This window comes from Danio rerio, chromosome 25 (assembly GCF_049306965.1).
Source record: "Danio rerio strain Tuebingen ecotype United States chromosome 25, GRCz12tu, whole genome shotgun sequence".
In the NCBI taxonomy this organism is placed as follows: domain Eukaryota; kingdom Metazoa; phylum Chordata; class Actinopteri; order Cypriniformes; family Danionidae; genus Danio; species Danio rerio.
The window spans coordinates 13,354,086-13,371,018 of record NC_133200.1 but is presented as its reverse complement, the minus strand read 5'-3'; the positions used below and the strand labels follow the sequence as shown (position 1 = coordinate 13,371,018).

The window sequence follows — 16,933 nt, the reverse complement described above, 5'->3', positions numbered from 1 at the left end:
AACCTCGAACGTTCCCCTTCGGTTGGGGAACTTCAGTGCCATAGAGTGGATTGATTGAAATCCACGAAATGGGAGAAGTATAGAAAGCGCCATAATGACTGCACCTTACCAACGCCCCCAATGAGGGGATAGTCAAGCAAGCGTGACGCACCAACATCATGGGAGGCGCGGTCCTCCAACGTGTCCCTGGCCCTAATTTATCTTACTTCAACAGAAGTCTTACGGATTTAGATATATTTTTTGGGAAGTCGTGAGCATCTAGATAATTCTAGGAAAATACGACAGTACGTTGGGAAGCGTGCAATCCCGATAGGGAGGACGCTGCGGAGGCCATCCGTTACCCAAGGGGCAATAGATGGCAGAATTTACATATGGACTAGCCCTAAAAGGGGGGAGTACGCATAGCAAAAGAGTGGTTAGCGGAGAGGGAAGACACGGGTCCGCCCAGGGGGGTGGGGGGGGGGGTGGACTTAACCGTGGCGGAATAAGCATATGGGATCGCCTAGTGGGGATCACGCATAGCAGGCACCTTTACCCAAAACGCGGGCTGACCAGCGGGCAGACCTACAACGTAGTGGGCCAGCAAGTGACTCCTCCGCTGAGTCAGTGCTGGGGGCCACGGAGGAATCTGCAGGGCTCACCTGATGGGGAACTTTACTGACAGATAAAAAGGCGCACGTACCTCCGTGTTAGGGAGAATGGCGCAGCAAGCGTGTTTCAACACCCTACCGAATTGTTTCCTCAATCACCAAGGGTTACCTAATACCCTTGAGGAAACCGGCTCCACTCGCAGATTGTAAAACCTTGCAAATGTGTTGGGTGTCACCCAGCCCGCAGCTCTACAGATGTCTGTTAGAGAGGCGCCGCGTGCGCGCGCTCGAGAGGATGCAAAGCTCCGAGTGGAGTGAACACGCACTCTCGGGGGACGCGGTTCACCTCGGCTCTGATAGCGAAAGAAAGGTATCCACAATCTAGTGGGAACTTATTTCGGTACGGCACTTCCCTGCTGCCGACCGCCATAACAGACGAAGAGCTGCTCAGATGATCTAAACTCTGAGTGCGGTCCGGATAATACGCAAAACGCGAACTGGACAATAAAGAAGGGCTGGGTCTGCCTCCTCCGAGGGCAGCGCTTGCAGGCTCACTACCTCGTATTAAAACGGAGTGGTAGGAACCTTGGGCACATATCGCGGGCAGGGTCTCAGAACGTGAGAGAAAGCCAGCCCAATTACAGGCACGAGTCACTGACCGAAAAATGCCTCCGGGTCCCCGACCCTCTAATCGATATCAACGCGACCAGCAGAGCTGTCTTCAGGGACAGAAAGATACTGAGTCGAGGATCGAAGGGATCTGACGCGGCTTGTGTAGCGAGGGCGAGATCCTAAGAGGGCATGAGAGGGGGCGGGGTGGATTAATTCGCTTAGCGCCCCTGAGGAACCGGATGATGAGGTTATGCGTTCCCACGGTGCTGCCAGCCACCGCGTCATGAGAGCGGAGATGGCAGCCACGTAACCTTGAGTGTGGAGGGCGACAGCCTGCTCTCCAGCTTCTCTCGGCGTAAAGAAAGCACAACGCTGATCTGGCAAATTACGGGGGTCTTCTCTGCGAGAGACACACCATTCAGTGAATAGACTCCACTTCAGGGCATAGGCACGCTCGGGGAGGGGGCTCTAGCCCGAGTGACGGTATTAGCCACCGCAATCGGAGGTTACCTAAGTCTTCCTCGCGTCTAAGGACCTCCAAAGATCGGCGAGGGTGCCAGATGGTGCCCTGTCCCTGAGAGAGTAGGTGCTCTCTCAAAGGGACTGCCAGGGGAGGGCTATCGCGAGGGAGAGCTCTGACATCCAGGTCCGGTTGAGCCAGAGGGGCGTAACCAGCAACCTGTTCCTCGTCCTCCCTGACCTTGCACAGTAACTGCGCGAGCAGGCTCACTGGGGGAAATGCGTATTTGCGCATGCCCCGAGGCCAGCTGTAAGCCAGTGCATCCCTGCCGAGAGCACTCGGTCAGGGAAAGAACAACTGGCAATGAGCGATCTCGGGGGAAGCAACAGATCGATCCGGGCTTCCCCAAATCGCGCCCATATCAGCTGAACAGACTCGGGGTGGAGTCTCCATTCTCCAGGACGTAAGGTTGCCGTGAGAGCGCATCGGCTGCACGGTTGAGCTTGCCTGAATATGAATGGCGTGCAGCGATTTCAGCCGCGGATGACTACAGAGGAGCAGACCCCCTATACGGCTGATATACGCCACCGCCGCCATACTGTCTGTCCTGACCAGCACGTGTTGCCGCTCCAGCACCGGAAAAAAACGGTGGAGAGCGAGGAACACTGCCAACAGCTCCAGGCGATATGCCAATGCAACTGGGTACCTTCCCACAGGTCCGCAGCCGCATGCCCGCAACGCACAGCCCCCCAGCCCGTGTTGGAAGCGTCTGCTGAAACGACAACAAGACTGGACGCCTGTTCTAGAGACACCCAGGCCTGTAGGAACGAGGGGTCGCTCCAAGGGCTAAGGGCGCGGCGACACAGCACAGTAACAGAGACTCGGTGTGCGCGCGCGTGCCATGCGCGTCTGGGGACTCGATCGTGAAGCCAGTGCTGAAGTGGTCTCATATAGAGTAATCCGAGCGGCATGAAGCGGCTGCGGATGCCATATACCCCAGGAGCCTCTGAAATAGTTTCAGTGGGACCTCTATTTTACTGTCGAGCTCTCTCAGACAGTACAGCATAAGCTGAGCGCGCTCTCCGGAGAGGCGCGCTGCCATGGTTACCGAGTCCAGCTCCAGCCCGAGAGAAGAGATCCTCTGCACGGTTGCGAGTTTGCTCTTTTCTCGGTTGACCTGAAACCCCAACAGGTGGAAGTGCCGGAGCACTTTGTCTCTGTGCATAATCAATTGCTCCGAGAGAGGGCAAAAATCAGCCAGTCGTCAAGAAATTGAGTATGCAGATGCCTGCGAGCCGACGGGGCGCTAAGGCACCCTCCGCGGGCTTGGTGAGGACCCGCGGAGACATAGAGAGCCCGAAGGGGAGGGCTTTGTATTGCCAAGCTCAACCTTCAAACGCAACCGCAGAAACTGACGGTGGCGAGGAAGAGTGGAGACATGGAAATACGCATCCATCAGGTCTAATGCTGCAGACCAACCCAGAGGACGAACGCACCGAAGGATGCACTTCTGCGTGAGCATTCTGAACGGCAGCTTGTGCAGACAGCGGTTCAAAACGCGCAGATCTAGGATTGGCCGTGACCTACCGCTCTTTTTGGGCACGATGAAGTGTGGGCTGTAAAACCCGTTCTCCATCTCGGCTGGAGGGAGCGGCTCGATTGCATCCTTCGACAGGAGCACAGCAATCTCCTCTCGCAAGACAGGGGCGGACAGGGGGCTGACCCTGGTGAATACACACCCATGACTTGGGGGGCCGTTTCGTGAACTGAATCGCATAGCTGAGTCTGATTGTGCGTATGAGCCACCGCGAAGAGCTGGCCCGCGCTAACCAGGCAGGCAGAGCTCTCGCTAATGGACTCATCGCTACAATCGCTGACGTACAAGTAGTGGGTCAGCGCAGAGTGGGTGTGCTGATCCGGGAAGCGCGCGGGTCCCACGGAAAAGCTGGAGGCGAGATATTTGCTCTCATTCCGCACCCGAGCTCCGGAGGGGAGGCTCGAGGGGTGGGAGAAAGGAGACCGTCCTCCCAGCGCTCGTGAGCCACTGGCGAAACGCACCGAATCTGCAAGCTAGAAAGCATAGCGTCCCAGACTGGCAGATTTCGGGCTGTCACATCCGGGGAAGTGGAAAAGTGCCCTTTCATAATGTTTTCATGGCAGTAAAAAAGTGCCGTTGGAAATGGGGCCCCGCCCTCCAGCAGGGAAAGAGCAAGTTCCCTCTTCTCCAGATGGCCTGTCCCAGGGACGCTTCGCGGCCCGTTGCCAGACTTAGCGGCGTTCTGGGCAGGGGGGCTGCCTGCTTCCGAGGTGCCCGACGCGCTCGCTGCGCCAGAGGCGTGTGCGGGGGCGGAGCAGCTCTCGTAGGCGGGCGCCTTCGGCGAGGAGCAGGTATGAATGGCACGGTGGGCGGAGCGGGCTACGGACCGCCGATAAGACATCACCCATCAACTGCTCTCTCACTGCCTTGAACTCCTGGGTGAATTCACAGACAGTGTCGCCGATAATGGCTTGGGATAGGGGGAAAGTCAAGAAAGCGGGCTTTGTCGACTTCGTGCATATCAGCCAGGGGTGGCGCTCCTGGATCACTAATATGGACATCGTCCTCCCCAACGCACACGCAGCGGACTCAGTAGTCCGAAGAGCTAAGTCGGCGGCGGTGCGAAGCTCGTAAGCCTGGGTTGGACCCACCCTCATGCAGCTCGGCCAGCGCCTGTGCTTGGTAGCGCTGATAGGTGGCTATCGCATGCAAGGAAGCAGCCTGGCCTGCAGCTATGTAAGCTCTAGCTCCGAGGGAGGCAGATAACTTACAGGCTTTGGATGGGAGACGAGGCGGACCCCGCCAAGAAGAGGCGCCACGCGGATTGACCGCCATCGCGCACTCAACCTGAGGAATCGCCACATACCCCCTGGCTCTTCCACCGTCAAGAGTGGTGAGGGTGGAGGGACACGCAGCACAAGCAGAAAAAAGTGCTTTTCAAGACCGCGTGAGCCTACTGTGCACCTCCGTAAAGAAGGAAACGCCCCTCTAGTCGGTCCCAGCCCGAAGCAGCCCGGGAAAGCACGGCTAACATGTCCGTTTCAGGATCCGTAGTGACAGCGCTCACCAGCCCGAAGGGGGCGAGCGGGTCTGGATCATCATCGGACAATGAAAGCCCACCCTCCGATGCCGCGGTGGACGTCTGGTCTCCGGTGTCATCGGGCGTAAGGGCTACCATCTGTTAGACGGATCGCTTCCCCCGCCCGAAGCTTGGATGGAGTGCTTAGAGGAGTGGGAGGTCCGCGGGCCCGTGGGCGACGGATTATCTCTCGCTGAAACCCTCAGATCTGCCCGAGTGCCTGCTGCAGAACAGGGGACAACTGGGGTGGTTCGCCCTTTTGCAAAGGCTAGCCGCGATCTTTACTGCGCAACAGTCATGGCATCGTAATGACGACATGAACTGCCCCCGAGCAGCGCATTAACATGCTGGACCCCCCAGACATGTAACGCAGTGCCCGTGCCCATCATCCGAGGACAGGAAACCACCGCATCCAGAAACGCACAGTCGGAGCGCCGTCCTGAAAAGGACGTGCTGCACAACTGTGTTGCTCTTTCTGTGAAGTTTGCAACTTTATACGCACCGCTCTGGAGGACCGGACCCAAAGAACGCCAGGCAAGGGAGAAACCCAGCTCGACCGTCTGCCGCTGCGTTTACACACTCTGGACCGGGAGAATGCTCTCGTTCGCTCAGAATCGCTGGTCACAGCAGGAGGAACCCTCATCGACTCGATCAGAAAGTCTCTGAAGCGAAAAGGATGGCGTTTGCTCGCTCCAGGTGTGCTTATATGCTGGGATAATTGGCAATGAAGTACACCTGTGCAAGCTTACGCTGCCAATTCATTGCTTTCATTGGCCCGTTCAATACTCTTTCAGACAAGCGGCTTCTGAACCGAATCCTCCCATTTCGTGGATTTCAATCAATCCACTCTATGGCACTGAAGTTCCCCAACCGAAGGGGAACCACTATTCTAAATGACTCCTTACTCAATTAAAGAGATAGTTCTCCCTGAACTTTTTACTCAAGCGCTTCCAAACCTTGAGTAGGGCCAGACAGAATCTGCGGACGTTTTTTGCTATTTCTGCTGAGAATTTTGGTAAAAATCTGTGGATTTCTGTGGAATTATTTTGGGAGTATCCAGCGGAGTGTCATAACTAAAACCTTAATATATGAAATAAAAAGTAATAAATTACTGAATAAAAACTGAATAAATTCAGATTTACACATTTACTCCAGTAAATAAAGAGAATTAATGATGGGCTAAAAATCTGCAGAAATCTGCGGAATTCTGCGGAAAATCTGTGAAAAATCTGCGGAATTCTGCGCGCACAGATTCCATGTGGGCCTACCCATGAGTTTCTTCTGTTGAACACTAAAGATACTTTAAAGAATCCTGAAAATCTGTAACCACTGACATCCATAGTAGAAAAACATATACAATGGAAGTCAATAGTTACAGGTTTCCAGCATTTTTCAAAATACCTTCTTTTGTGTAAAACAGAAGAAACTCATAGTAAGGGCTGAGTAAAAGATGACAGAATATTCATTATTGGGTGAAGGAATCTCTTTACCGAATTAGTAGTGCCATATACTGTTTACTATGATTTAACACATTTGTGGAGCCTGTTTAGCCAAATGGAACCACAGAGAAGGTTTTACTGTTAGACAATATGTTGTTTTATATTTCAATATCATATACTGATACAACAAATAATTCCCCCCCCTGGTACAGTCAAGATTGCAGACTAACTTTTGAGACTAAATTGTTCAAACTTTGACAATTTCAGTTTAAAGTAAACTGACTCGAGTAACTGGACTGTGTTTGACGGCTTTTATGTATACGGCTCCAAGAGAAGTTGCTGAATACCTAAGGTCTACTTGATGCCAAGCAGATACACTGCATAGGTCAAACATTGGGAACACAAGCAACTCTGGGTTCAGGCCTGTATTGACCTTATCCTAAAATGCGGAAGTGCGCCTGTTTTCGCAATTGTCTTAGAACTTTGTTTCAGTCGCCTATGGGAGAAATGACTAGGAATAATAAACGGCAAAAAAGGGTCAAACTACTTGCTCTACAAACAAATGTTTGCATGACTATACAGACCAAGTAGAATAATATAACAAGGAAATATCAGTTTGCAACATCAAACAGCGAAACAAGCAGTTTTTATTGTCTAAAAATGAATGAAGTGAATGAGACCGGAAGTCTTGTGCCTAAAAGATTCAAATGGCAGCGCCCGCTCGTCCACAGAGAATAAGGTGAATAGTCTCATAATGACCTCACTGTGGTTCCCCCCACAGTCCAAACACATGCGCTATAGGTGAATTGAGTAAACTAAATTGGCCGTAGTGTATTTGTGTGAATGCAAGAGTGTGTGGGTGTTTCCCAGTGTTGGGTTGCGGCTAGAAGGGCATCCGCTGCATCAAACATATGCTGGATAAATTGGCGGTTTATTCCCCTTATTAATAAAAACTAAGCCGAAAAAAAATGAATAAATAAATGAATATGCTGTTCTAATTAGGATTACAATTAGGATCAACTTTATTTTTCCCAGAGAAGAAATTTGTCTTGGGCAAAAAAGTGCTACAACGTTGCTTTAGGCAGACAATAAAATCAGTAAAACAAACAAAACAATTAAGAACAAACTATTAATAACATACATCCTTTACAGAATAAGACCATATTTGAAGTTTATGGCCTGTGCAAAAGGCTGTTGAGCAATGTTGACTCTCAGAGACTTTTATTCTGAAATCGCGTCACAAACCGAAACCGAAATAGGCGCTACTGAATACAGAGTGAACTGTTGCTGCACGAGACTTTGCCGAGCGCGGCTCGTTAACTAAAGTGGCGCTGGAAACGTGTATTGCTGCTATAATGAGTGTCTGACTGGATGTAATTGTGCTTCTGTGCGTGTTATGAAAGTGAGTACAGTTCCGGTTATAACCATTATTCAGAAGTTATACTTATTAGTCCCAGTCATCACAGAGATACCTGATGTGTCATAGTGCTAATTAGCATGCGTTAGCATCGCGATGCTATTCACTGTTTGTTCAGCTGAAGTGATTCAAATGTATAATGTTTGTTAGTAAATGTGGATGTTAGAGTGTGATTACATCCAATTATGTTCATTTTGTGAGGGAAGAGCCTATAATGTATATGTTAGTGCTGTCATGTGTAAGTTTGTTAAAGTAATGATGTATATTACTGATTGCTGATGCTGGAGTGTTGTTATTTGTCTGTTACAGAGAAACCACAACTTTCATAAGCACAACTCATCGGCTACACGCTCATTTAATCAGGAAATCACCAATGAACAGCTAAGCAAGTGCAATCTTCAGTATATTGTGAGGAAAGGGCTCTTATGCGTCAATGGCCAAGTGATAGACTCATAGCACTCTGAAGGCTCATTGGACCACGGTATTCATACACATACTTCGGACCAATCACAAGGCTGGGCCTAAACGTCACGTCTGTGTGCTACTAATAATTGTGCTTTATAAATCATCCTCTTAACCTGTGCACCGGAACCAATTGGACACTTCATGGTACATCTGCTAATATTCACAGTTGGCTCTTCTCTCTCATGTTCATACTTACTTGCCACAATAAATCAGTTTGTTTTCATCCTTCCCTCTGTCGTGTTCTAACAGACACACCTGGTTCACTGCTATACACAACGAGTTAGCCTCTGCTATCAGGTAGCCTTCGCTACAATTTTGGTCCTTCGAGCCGGAGCAGCTGTGCTGGGAGTATGGAACAGAGTGGTGAAGGATTCTGGGCCCCACATACTCGGCCCAAAAGGCAAATAAGACAGCCATCATACTTGAGAGACTATGAAGTCGGTGCAGTGCGAACAAAGGTGCGTGAGCCCATACATAACAGCCCAGCACATCACACATATAGAGAGGAACATTGGAGCCCACAGCCTCATGTTAGGTGGAGTGGTGCACCAAATGAGCATGACGATTACTCCTTTCACCAGGATGAGAGCCTTGGAGCTATGAGCTTAAGAGGGCCATGCACCCCAATGCCCTATACTGAAGAGGTTATTGAACAGATTGTGTCACATAGAGAGAGCATGCCAAGACAAAGGGCTGATGAGAGTTTACAGCATAGTTATACATCCCTTCCTGATACTAGAAGGGTAGGACACCCAGAGAAATCCTCAGACAGGGGGCGCACAGTAGATCAACAGGAACTTATTACAGAACACTGGCCATTGCCGCCACCTCCATTATCTGATAATTTCGCTCTACTAAGGGAAGAGGAATGTGATGATAGACTGCCACCACCACCATGGCCTTCCTCACAATATCCACCAGCATCCATAGTAGGGGAGGAGTTAAGAGTAGTCACTGTTATAGATAGGATGATGGGTGAGTTGCAGCTCATGCGGGACAATGCAACCTCTAGCATTACAGCACATTCACGTTTGCACTCCACACCTCATGACTCAGGTCGCCCTATGCCTAGCCGACGTCATGAACAATACGGAGCACAGTCCTGGTTACAGCAGCCAGAATCTTTTCCACCCATCATTAATTCACAACGTCGAACTACTCATGTTGAGGAACCTGTTTCTCACTACCAACCCAGGCCCCACCAACACCGTCCAAACTCTTACCAAGGTAGACAATTCACGCCAGTATTAACCACTTTAAGTGGAGGGGATTACAAAGGGCCAACACCTAAAATACCTCTCTTTGTTAATAAAGACCCGATGGAGTTCTCTAGGCTGAAATTAGCCTTAACAAACTTGTTGCCCGCTGATGCTACTGAGCTCTTTAAATATCAGGTTCTTGTGGATCATTTAAGACTTGAGGAAGCTTGTCTTATTGCCGACTCGAATATAAACTCCCCCATGCCTTATTCAGACACTATGGCGGCCTTAAATAAAAAGTTTGGTCAACCGAATCATGTAGCTTTAAAACGGATTGCAGCAGTAATGGATTCACCTGAGGTCCGAAGGGGAGACACAGTTGGCTTTGAGCGATTATCCCTGCATGTACAGTCACTTGTAGGCATGCTGCAGACCCTGGGCCCCGATGGGGAAGTGGAGCTGAGATGTGGCTCACATGTTGCCAGGCTCCTCACTAAGCTTCCCATAGAGATGAGAGCAAACTTTCGACGTCAGATGTTTAATCGCCATGGGCATACACACACACTACTGGATCTGGCAGAATGGCTGAGATATGAGTCGTGGTGCCAGGGCTATGACAACCCCACAGAGGTTCGCTTCCAAAGGACACCTAGCTACCGGGTTGAAAAACGCCACAGTAAGCCAGCAGCCACTGTGCTACATGGATCAGAGAGCTATATGCCAAATCAAGCACTCAGACCCGAAAGTCAGAGCTCATGTGTAGAGAAGGGAAAAGTCAAGGTGAAACCCTACTGCCCATATTGTGACTGTACGGAGCACTTTTTAAATAAGTGTCCCAAGATTCAGAATCTCACTAGTGAGGAAGTGAGAGAGTGGATAAGAGCTAAGAAAAGATGTTGGAGATGTGGGAGATCACATCAGGCTGCTCAGTGTGACCTTAAGAGGCTCTGCAGTGTATGTCAAGGCAAGCATCTGAAAGTTCTGCATGATGTCAACACACTTCCCAAAGATGAGCATCCAAAGGCAGAGAGCTGTCTTGTTAGCACTAGTACAGAGGTGCTTTATCTTGACAGGCCCACAACAACCTCTCGAGTTCTGCTAAAAGTCATCAGAGTTCTCTTGCAAAATAAAGACAATATACTCGACACGTACGCTATTCTAGATGATGGGTCGGAGCGTACAATGCTCCTCACAGAAGCTGCCGAGAAGCTTGGCCTACAGAAGAAGCCTGAAGACATCGCTCTCCGTACCATACGGCAAGAGGTCCAAACACTTAAGGGATCCTCTGTTTCATTCAGTATCTCATCTCCCATCAATCCCAGGAAAACTTTCCGGATAGTAAAAGCATTCACTTCTCCACGCCTTGATCTAGCTGACCACTCATACCCCATCATGAGTCTGAAGAGGAAATATAAGCACTTAGCAAACATCCCCCTCCATCCATTCAGCCGTGTCAAGCCACTTGTTCTAATCGGAGCTGATTACCCCCACTTACTTACTCCAATTGAACCAGTAAGACTGGGCCCTTCAGGAGGACCGGCAGCTATTCACACCAGACTTGGATGGACTCTCCAAGGACCCACACCCTTTGCTCATTGGGTGTCAGACACCAGTCTGTGTCTTCTCACAAGCGTTTCACCTGAGACAACAGAACTGATGCGGAATGTGGAGAAGCTCTGGAGGATGGACACTCTACCATGTCAGAGTGATAAACAGGCAATGCGATCAAGGCAGGATAAGGAAGCAGTTGAGCTCCTAGAGGCTGAGACAAGACGAGTCAACGTTGCAGGCGTTCTCAGGTATGCCACACCCCTACTTCGGAAACGAGACATACCTCCTCTCAAATCTAGAAAAGAAGCTGTTCTCCCAAGCCTTAGGAGTACAGAGAGAAGGTTGAGCCGGGACCCTCAACGAGCTGATGAATATGGAGCAGCTATCCGCAAGCTGGTAGAAACTGGAGCAGTGAAGAGGATTGACCCAAGTGAAGCCTCCAGCACTGAAGAGTCATGGTATATACCTCACCACTTGGTGAGCCACAACGGAAAGAACCGTTTGGTCTTCAATTGTTCTTACCAACACCAAGGTCGAAATCTAAATGACACTCTCCTTCCTGGGCCAACACTGGGAGCTTCCCTTTTGGGTGTCTTACTGAGATTCAGGCAACATGCAGTAGCAGTCAGTGGAGACATCAAGAGCATGTTCCAACAGGTTCAGCTTTTGCCAAGGGATCGGCCCCTCCTCAGGTTCATTTGGCGAGACATGAGGCGGATGGAACCACCGGATATCTATGAATGGCAGGTCTTACCATTTGGGACTGCATGCTCACCCTGCTGCGCCACCTTTGCCCTCCAACTGCATGCGAGGACTCACAGCAAGGAAGGAGACGGAGTCAGGCATTCAGTTGAACAATGCTTTTATGTGGATAACTGCCTCCAAAGTGTGGATACTGCAGATGAGGCCAGGAAACTAGTGGACCAAATCAGGGAAGTTCTCGCATCTGGAGGGTTTGAGATTCGGCAGTGGGCCTGTAACTTACCTGACGTCATCAAGCATCTGCCTGCGGAAGCGAGGTCTGACAGTATGGAACGATGGCTCTCCTACGATGAGCCTGATCTGCTGGAACCTGCCCTTGGACTCAGCTGGCACTGGGGGACAGATACTTTAAGATACAGAAGCCGACCTCTGGAGTATGGAGCTTTGACACTGAGGAATATCTACAAAGTGTTAGCACGACAATACGACCCCTTGGGATTTATCTTGCCCTACACGACTCGCGCAAAGCTGATAGTGCAGCGCATGTGGGACAAACCGAGGGACTGGGATGACCCACATATTCCCCAAGATCTGCAGGAGGCATGGAAAGAGTGGGAGTCAGAGCTACACTTGTTGCCTCACATTTCATTTCCTCGACCGTATGCTTCAACTCCTCATAGTCAGATGATTGTCTCCAGGCAGATTCACGTATTTAGTGATGCCTCCGAAAAGGCCTATGGAGCTGTCTCTTACCTTCGAACTGAGGACGGCCAGGGACAGGTGTCTTTGGCATTCCTGGCGGCCAGGTCCAGGGTGGCACCTCGTCGTCAGCATTCAATTCCCCGACTTGAGCTCTGTGGTGCTCTGACAGCTGCCCAACTAGCAAAGACAATTGCACGAGAATTAACAGTGGTCATAGATCAGACAATACTGTGGAGTGACTCTACAACAGTGCTAACTTGGTTGAAGTCAGAGTCATGTCGCTACAAAGTCTTTGTGGGCACTCGTGTCGCTGAAATCCAGGAGCTTACAGGAGGGAGTTCCTGGCGTCATATTGACTCGTTGCAGAACCCAGCGGATGATGTTACCCGCGGAAAAACCTTAGCAGAGTTAGCAGGACAGAACCAGTGGAGTCAAGGGCCACCCTTCCTCCTTAAAGGGCCTGAAGAATGGCAATCATCACCAGGAAAGCAACCTGATCTAGACACTACTGAGTTCAGGAAGCTTACTTCATGTGGAATGATAGCAAGAGCGGAGAGACAAGAAACATCACAAGAGCAGTCTTTTGCATCTTAGAAGGAAATGGTTGAGGCCACAGCCCAGGAGCTGCATGGGGCGGCAGATGGACGGATGCCGAAGGGTCGGATCCTGCCCTGAAGCATCCTATAGTCTTGGATCCAGCACATACTGCCACAAAGCTTCTTATTCAGGACTACGATGCTCGTCTTTGTCATCCAGGCCCTGAGCGAGTGTTCGCAGAGATGCGCCGCAATCTTTGGATCATTCGTGGAAGGGAGGCAATCCGAAAGGTGCAACAGCAGTGTCAAGAATGCCGCAGGTGGAAATCCAAGCCATTAGTGCCAAAGTTAGCAGACTTGCCTTTAGCCCGCCTACGTCTACACAAGCCAGCATTCTACTCCACTGGGGTCGATTGCTTCGGACCCTTCCAAATAAGAATCGGACGGCGTTCAGAAAAGAGATGGGGAATCATCTATAAATGCTTGACCACACGCGCAGTTCACCTGGATCTTCTGCACAATATGGATACAGACTCTTTTCTTATGAGTCTTAGACGATTCATTGCTCGCAGAGGGACTCCAGCTGAACTTCTTTCTGATCAGGGCACGAACTTTAAAGGAGGAGAAAAAGAGCTTCGTGACTCCTTCAACAGCATGTCCTTGGACCTCCAACAGCTCCTAGCTAAACAGAAGATTGACTTTCGCTTTAATCCTCTTGCAGCTCCTCACTTTGGGGGTACTTTGGAGAGGGAGATCAAGTCAGTCAAGTCTGCTTTACATACCGTGATGGGTGTCCAATCAGTCTCAGAAGAGGTACTGTACACTGTTTTACTCGAGGTTGAAGCCATTTTGAATACGAAACCACTGGGTTACACTTCATCCAGTGTTGCTGACTTGGATGCTATAACCCCGAATGTTCTTCTGATGGGGCGGCTCGATGGAGCCCTACCTCCTGTAGTGTACAGTAAAGAGGAGGGCCTAAGCAAGCGGAGATGGCAGTACTGTCAAGTTTTGGCAGATCACTTTTGGTCTCGATTTATTAAGTATTACCTACCATCCTTGCAGTGCTGACAGAAGTGGCATGGCACCCCAGCTGACCTCACAGTGGGTACAGTAGTCTTGATGATGGACCCCCAGTTCCCCAGAGCTTTCTGGCCAATTGGTAGAGTGATAAAAGTGCATCATAGCGCAGATGGTCACGTGAGATCGGCAGACATTAAGGTCAAAGACAAGATCTACACCCGTCCGGCAGTCCGACTAATTGTTCTCCCAGAAATCCCAGAGTCTGAGGAGGATGAGCAATGCCCTCCACCAACTTCAGATTAACAATTGAGCCTTTTACATGAGCAAATTGCACACAATTTGGGGGCGGCTGTGCAAAAGGCTGTTGAGCAATGTTGACTCTCAGAGACTTTTATTCTGAAATCGCGTCACAAACCGAAACCGAAATAGGCGATACTTAATACAGAGTGAACTGTTGCTGCACGAGACTTTGCCGAGCGCGGCTCGTTAACTAAAGTGGCGCTGGAAACGTGTATTGCTGCTATAATGAGTGTCTGACTGGATGTAATTGTGCTTCTGTGCGTGTTATGAAAGTGAGTACAGTTCCGGTTATAACCATTATTCAGAAGTTATACTTATTAGTCCCAGTCATCACAGAGATACCTGATGTGTCATAGTGCTAATTAGCATGCGTTAGCATCGCGATGCTATTTACTGTTTGTTCAGCTGAAGTGATTCAAATGTATAATGTTTGTTAGTAAATGTGGATGTTAGAGTGTGATTACATCCAATTATGTTCATTTTGTGAGGGAAGAGCCTATAATGTATATGTTAGTGCTGTCATGTGTAAGTTTGTTAAAGTAATGATGTATATTACTGATTGCTGATGCTGGAGTGTTGTTATTTGTCTGTTACAGAGAAACCACAACTTTCATAAGCACAACTCATCGGCTACACGCTCATTTAATCAGGAAATCACCAATGAACAGCTAAGCAAGTGCAATCTTCAGTATATTGTGAGGAAAGGGCTCTTATGCGTCAATGGCCAAGTGATAGACTCATAGCACTCTGAAGGCTCATTGGACCACGGTATTCATACACATACTTCGGACCAATCACAAGGCTGGGCCTAAACGTCACGTCTGTGTGCTACTAATAATTGTGCTTTATAAATCATCCTCTTAACCTGTGCACCGGAACCAATTGGACACTTCATGGTACATCTGCTAATATTCACAGTTGGCTCTTCTCTCTCATGTTCATACTTACTTGCCACAATAAATCAGTTTGTTTTCATCCTTCCCTCTGTCGTGTTCTAACAGACACACCTGGTTCACTGCTATACACAACGAGTTAGCCTCTGCTATCAGGTAGCCTTCGCTACATGGCCCCTGTTTAATTTGTTCCCCAATTTCTGTTTAACAGAGAGCAGATTTTTTTGACACATTTCTAAATATAATAGCTTTTACTACATATTTATCAAGACACTTCTATACAGATTAAAGTGACATTTAAAGGCTTAACTAGGTTAATTAAGTTAATTAGGCAGGTTAGGGTAATTAACTAAGTTATTGTATAACGATGGTTTGTTCTGTAGACCGTATAGCTTAAAGGGGCTAATAATTTTGTCTTTAAAATGTTTTTTTTTTTTTTTTTATTCTAGCCAAAAATAAATCAAAATAAGACTTTCTCCAGAAGAAAAAATATTACCAGACATACTGTGAAAATGTTCTTGCTCTGTTAAACATCTTCAACTTCAACTGTATAGCTGCATTCTTACAGCTAGAAGGTTGCTGGTTCGAGCCTCGGCTGGGTCAGTTGGCGTTTCTGTGTGGAGTTTGCATGTTCTCCCTGCGTTTGCGTGGGTTCCCTCCGGGTGCTATGGTTTAGCCCGTATTTTTTTTCTGATTGGGTAGGCTAAAATTGTCCATAGTGTATGAGTGTGAATGAGTGTGTGTGGATGTCTCCCAGAGATGGGTTGCGGCTGGAAGGGCATCCGCTGTGTAAAAACGTGCTGAATAAGTTGGCGGTTCATACCGCTGTGGCGACCCCGGATTAATAAAGGGACTCTGATAAAAATGTATGAATAAATGAATGACCCATACCGCTCAGCCCTACTGCATTTATTTATTGCACTACTCGAAATAATACCTGGTCATTTCTGTCATGGAAACATATAATGTGTGTACATTTATTATCAGTGTGTTACTGAAATGCAACCTGATTATTTATATACTGTACTCTGTTAGCACTTACTGTAGTTATTATAAAGCAAATGTCTGTGCACACTTGCTATGTATCCCTTCTCATCAACTGATGACAGTAGCTAACTGTAAACATCAGGAGTAAGATACTGTAACTGAATGTTAAATGTTTTCTTTCAATGGTTTTCTACGGGAAAGTGCTAAGCGTGTAATTTAGCATCTTGTGTTTGGTGTATAAAGCATGTATTATCAATAAATAATCGTATCTGTGTTTCCATTTCCCATAAAGGATTGTGCTGATAGTGAGCGGGTCTCTGTTAAACTTCACTGAATGAGTGTGATTACATTTATTAATGTGATTTATGGACTCATTGTTCAGTGTTTTTATTTCAGACATCTTCATTATAAAACCTAACGACTAGCATTAGCGCTAGTAAAATTATTGATTTTGCATTCATAGTGTTGCTATCGTGACACATCTTCAATTTAAATATGGCCTCTTCAATATGTAAATACTAGCCTGATCTCACGAGAAAAAGTAAGTATTTTGCCAGTTTAGTGGCTAATTTGTATGAATTTATATGAGTTCAGTCGTACGAAATTGTAAGATTTTAAAAAGGAGGCGTGGCACCTAAACCCACCCCTAAACCCAACCATCATTGGGGGATGAGCAAGTCGTACTAAATTGTATGAATTAGATCGTACGAATTCATACGAATTAGCCACCAAATCATAAAGTTACGAATTGCCGTGAGATTGTGTTGGTAAATACACTTTGATGCCTTTTAATGTAAATCCTAGAATAAATAGACATTTCAGGTGATCACCTTTCATTGGGATTCTGCTTCTCTGTCATCAGTAATCTGATAATTTATTAAATAAAATCTTTAAAAGATGTTTTTGTAGTTTATGACAAACTAAAGATTAATATGGTAATA

The 16,933-nt window shown here is 48.2% G+C and overlaps 2 protein-coding genes across 2 annotated transcripts in view; one reads left to right on the top strand and one right to left on the bottom strand.

Moving 5' to 3' along the window:
* LOC141380917 (serine/threonine-protein kinase pim-3-like) overlaps positions 1-16,933 on the bottom strand; it is a 54,867-nt gene that overhangs the window by 34,852 nt on the left and 3,082 nt on the right. The window lies entirely within an intron of this gene.
* Positions 7,485-16,252, top strand: LOC141380914 (uncharacterized). Its single transcript, XM_073942919.1, has 3 exons — positions 7,485-7,619; positions 7,944-14,384; positions 14,709-16,252. The coding sequence occupies exon 2, from the start codon at positions 8,450-8,452 to the stop codon at positions 12,845-12,847; it is 4,398 nt and encodes a 1,465-aa protein (XP_073799020.1). The 5' UTR covers positions 7,485-7,619; positions 7,944-8,449; the 3' UTR covers positions 12,848-14,384; positions 14,709-16,252.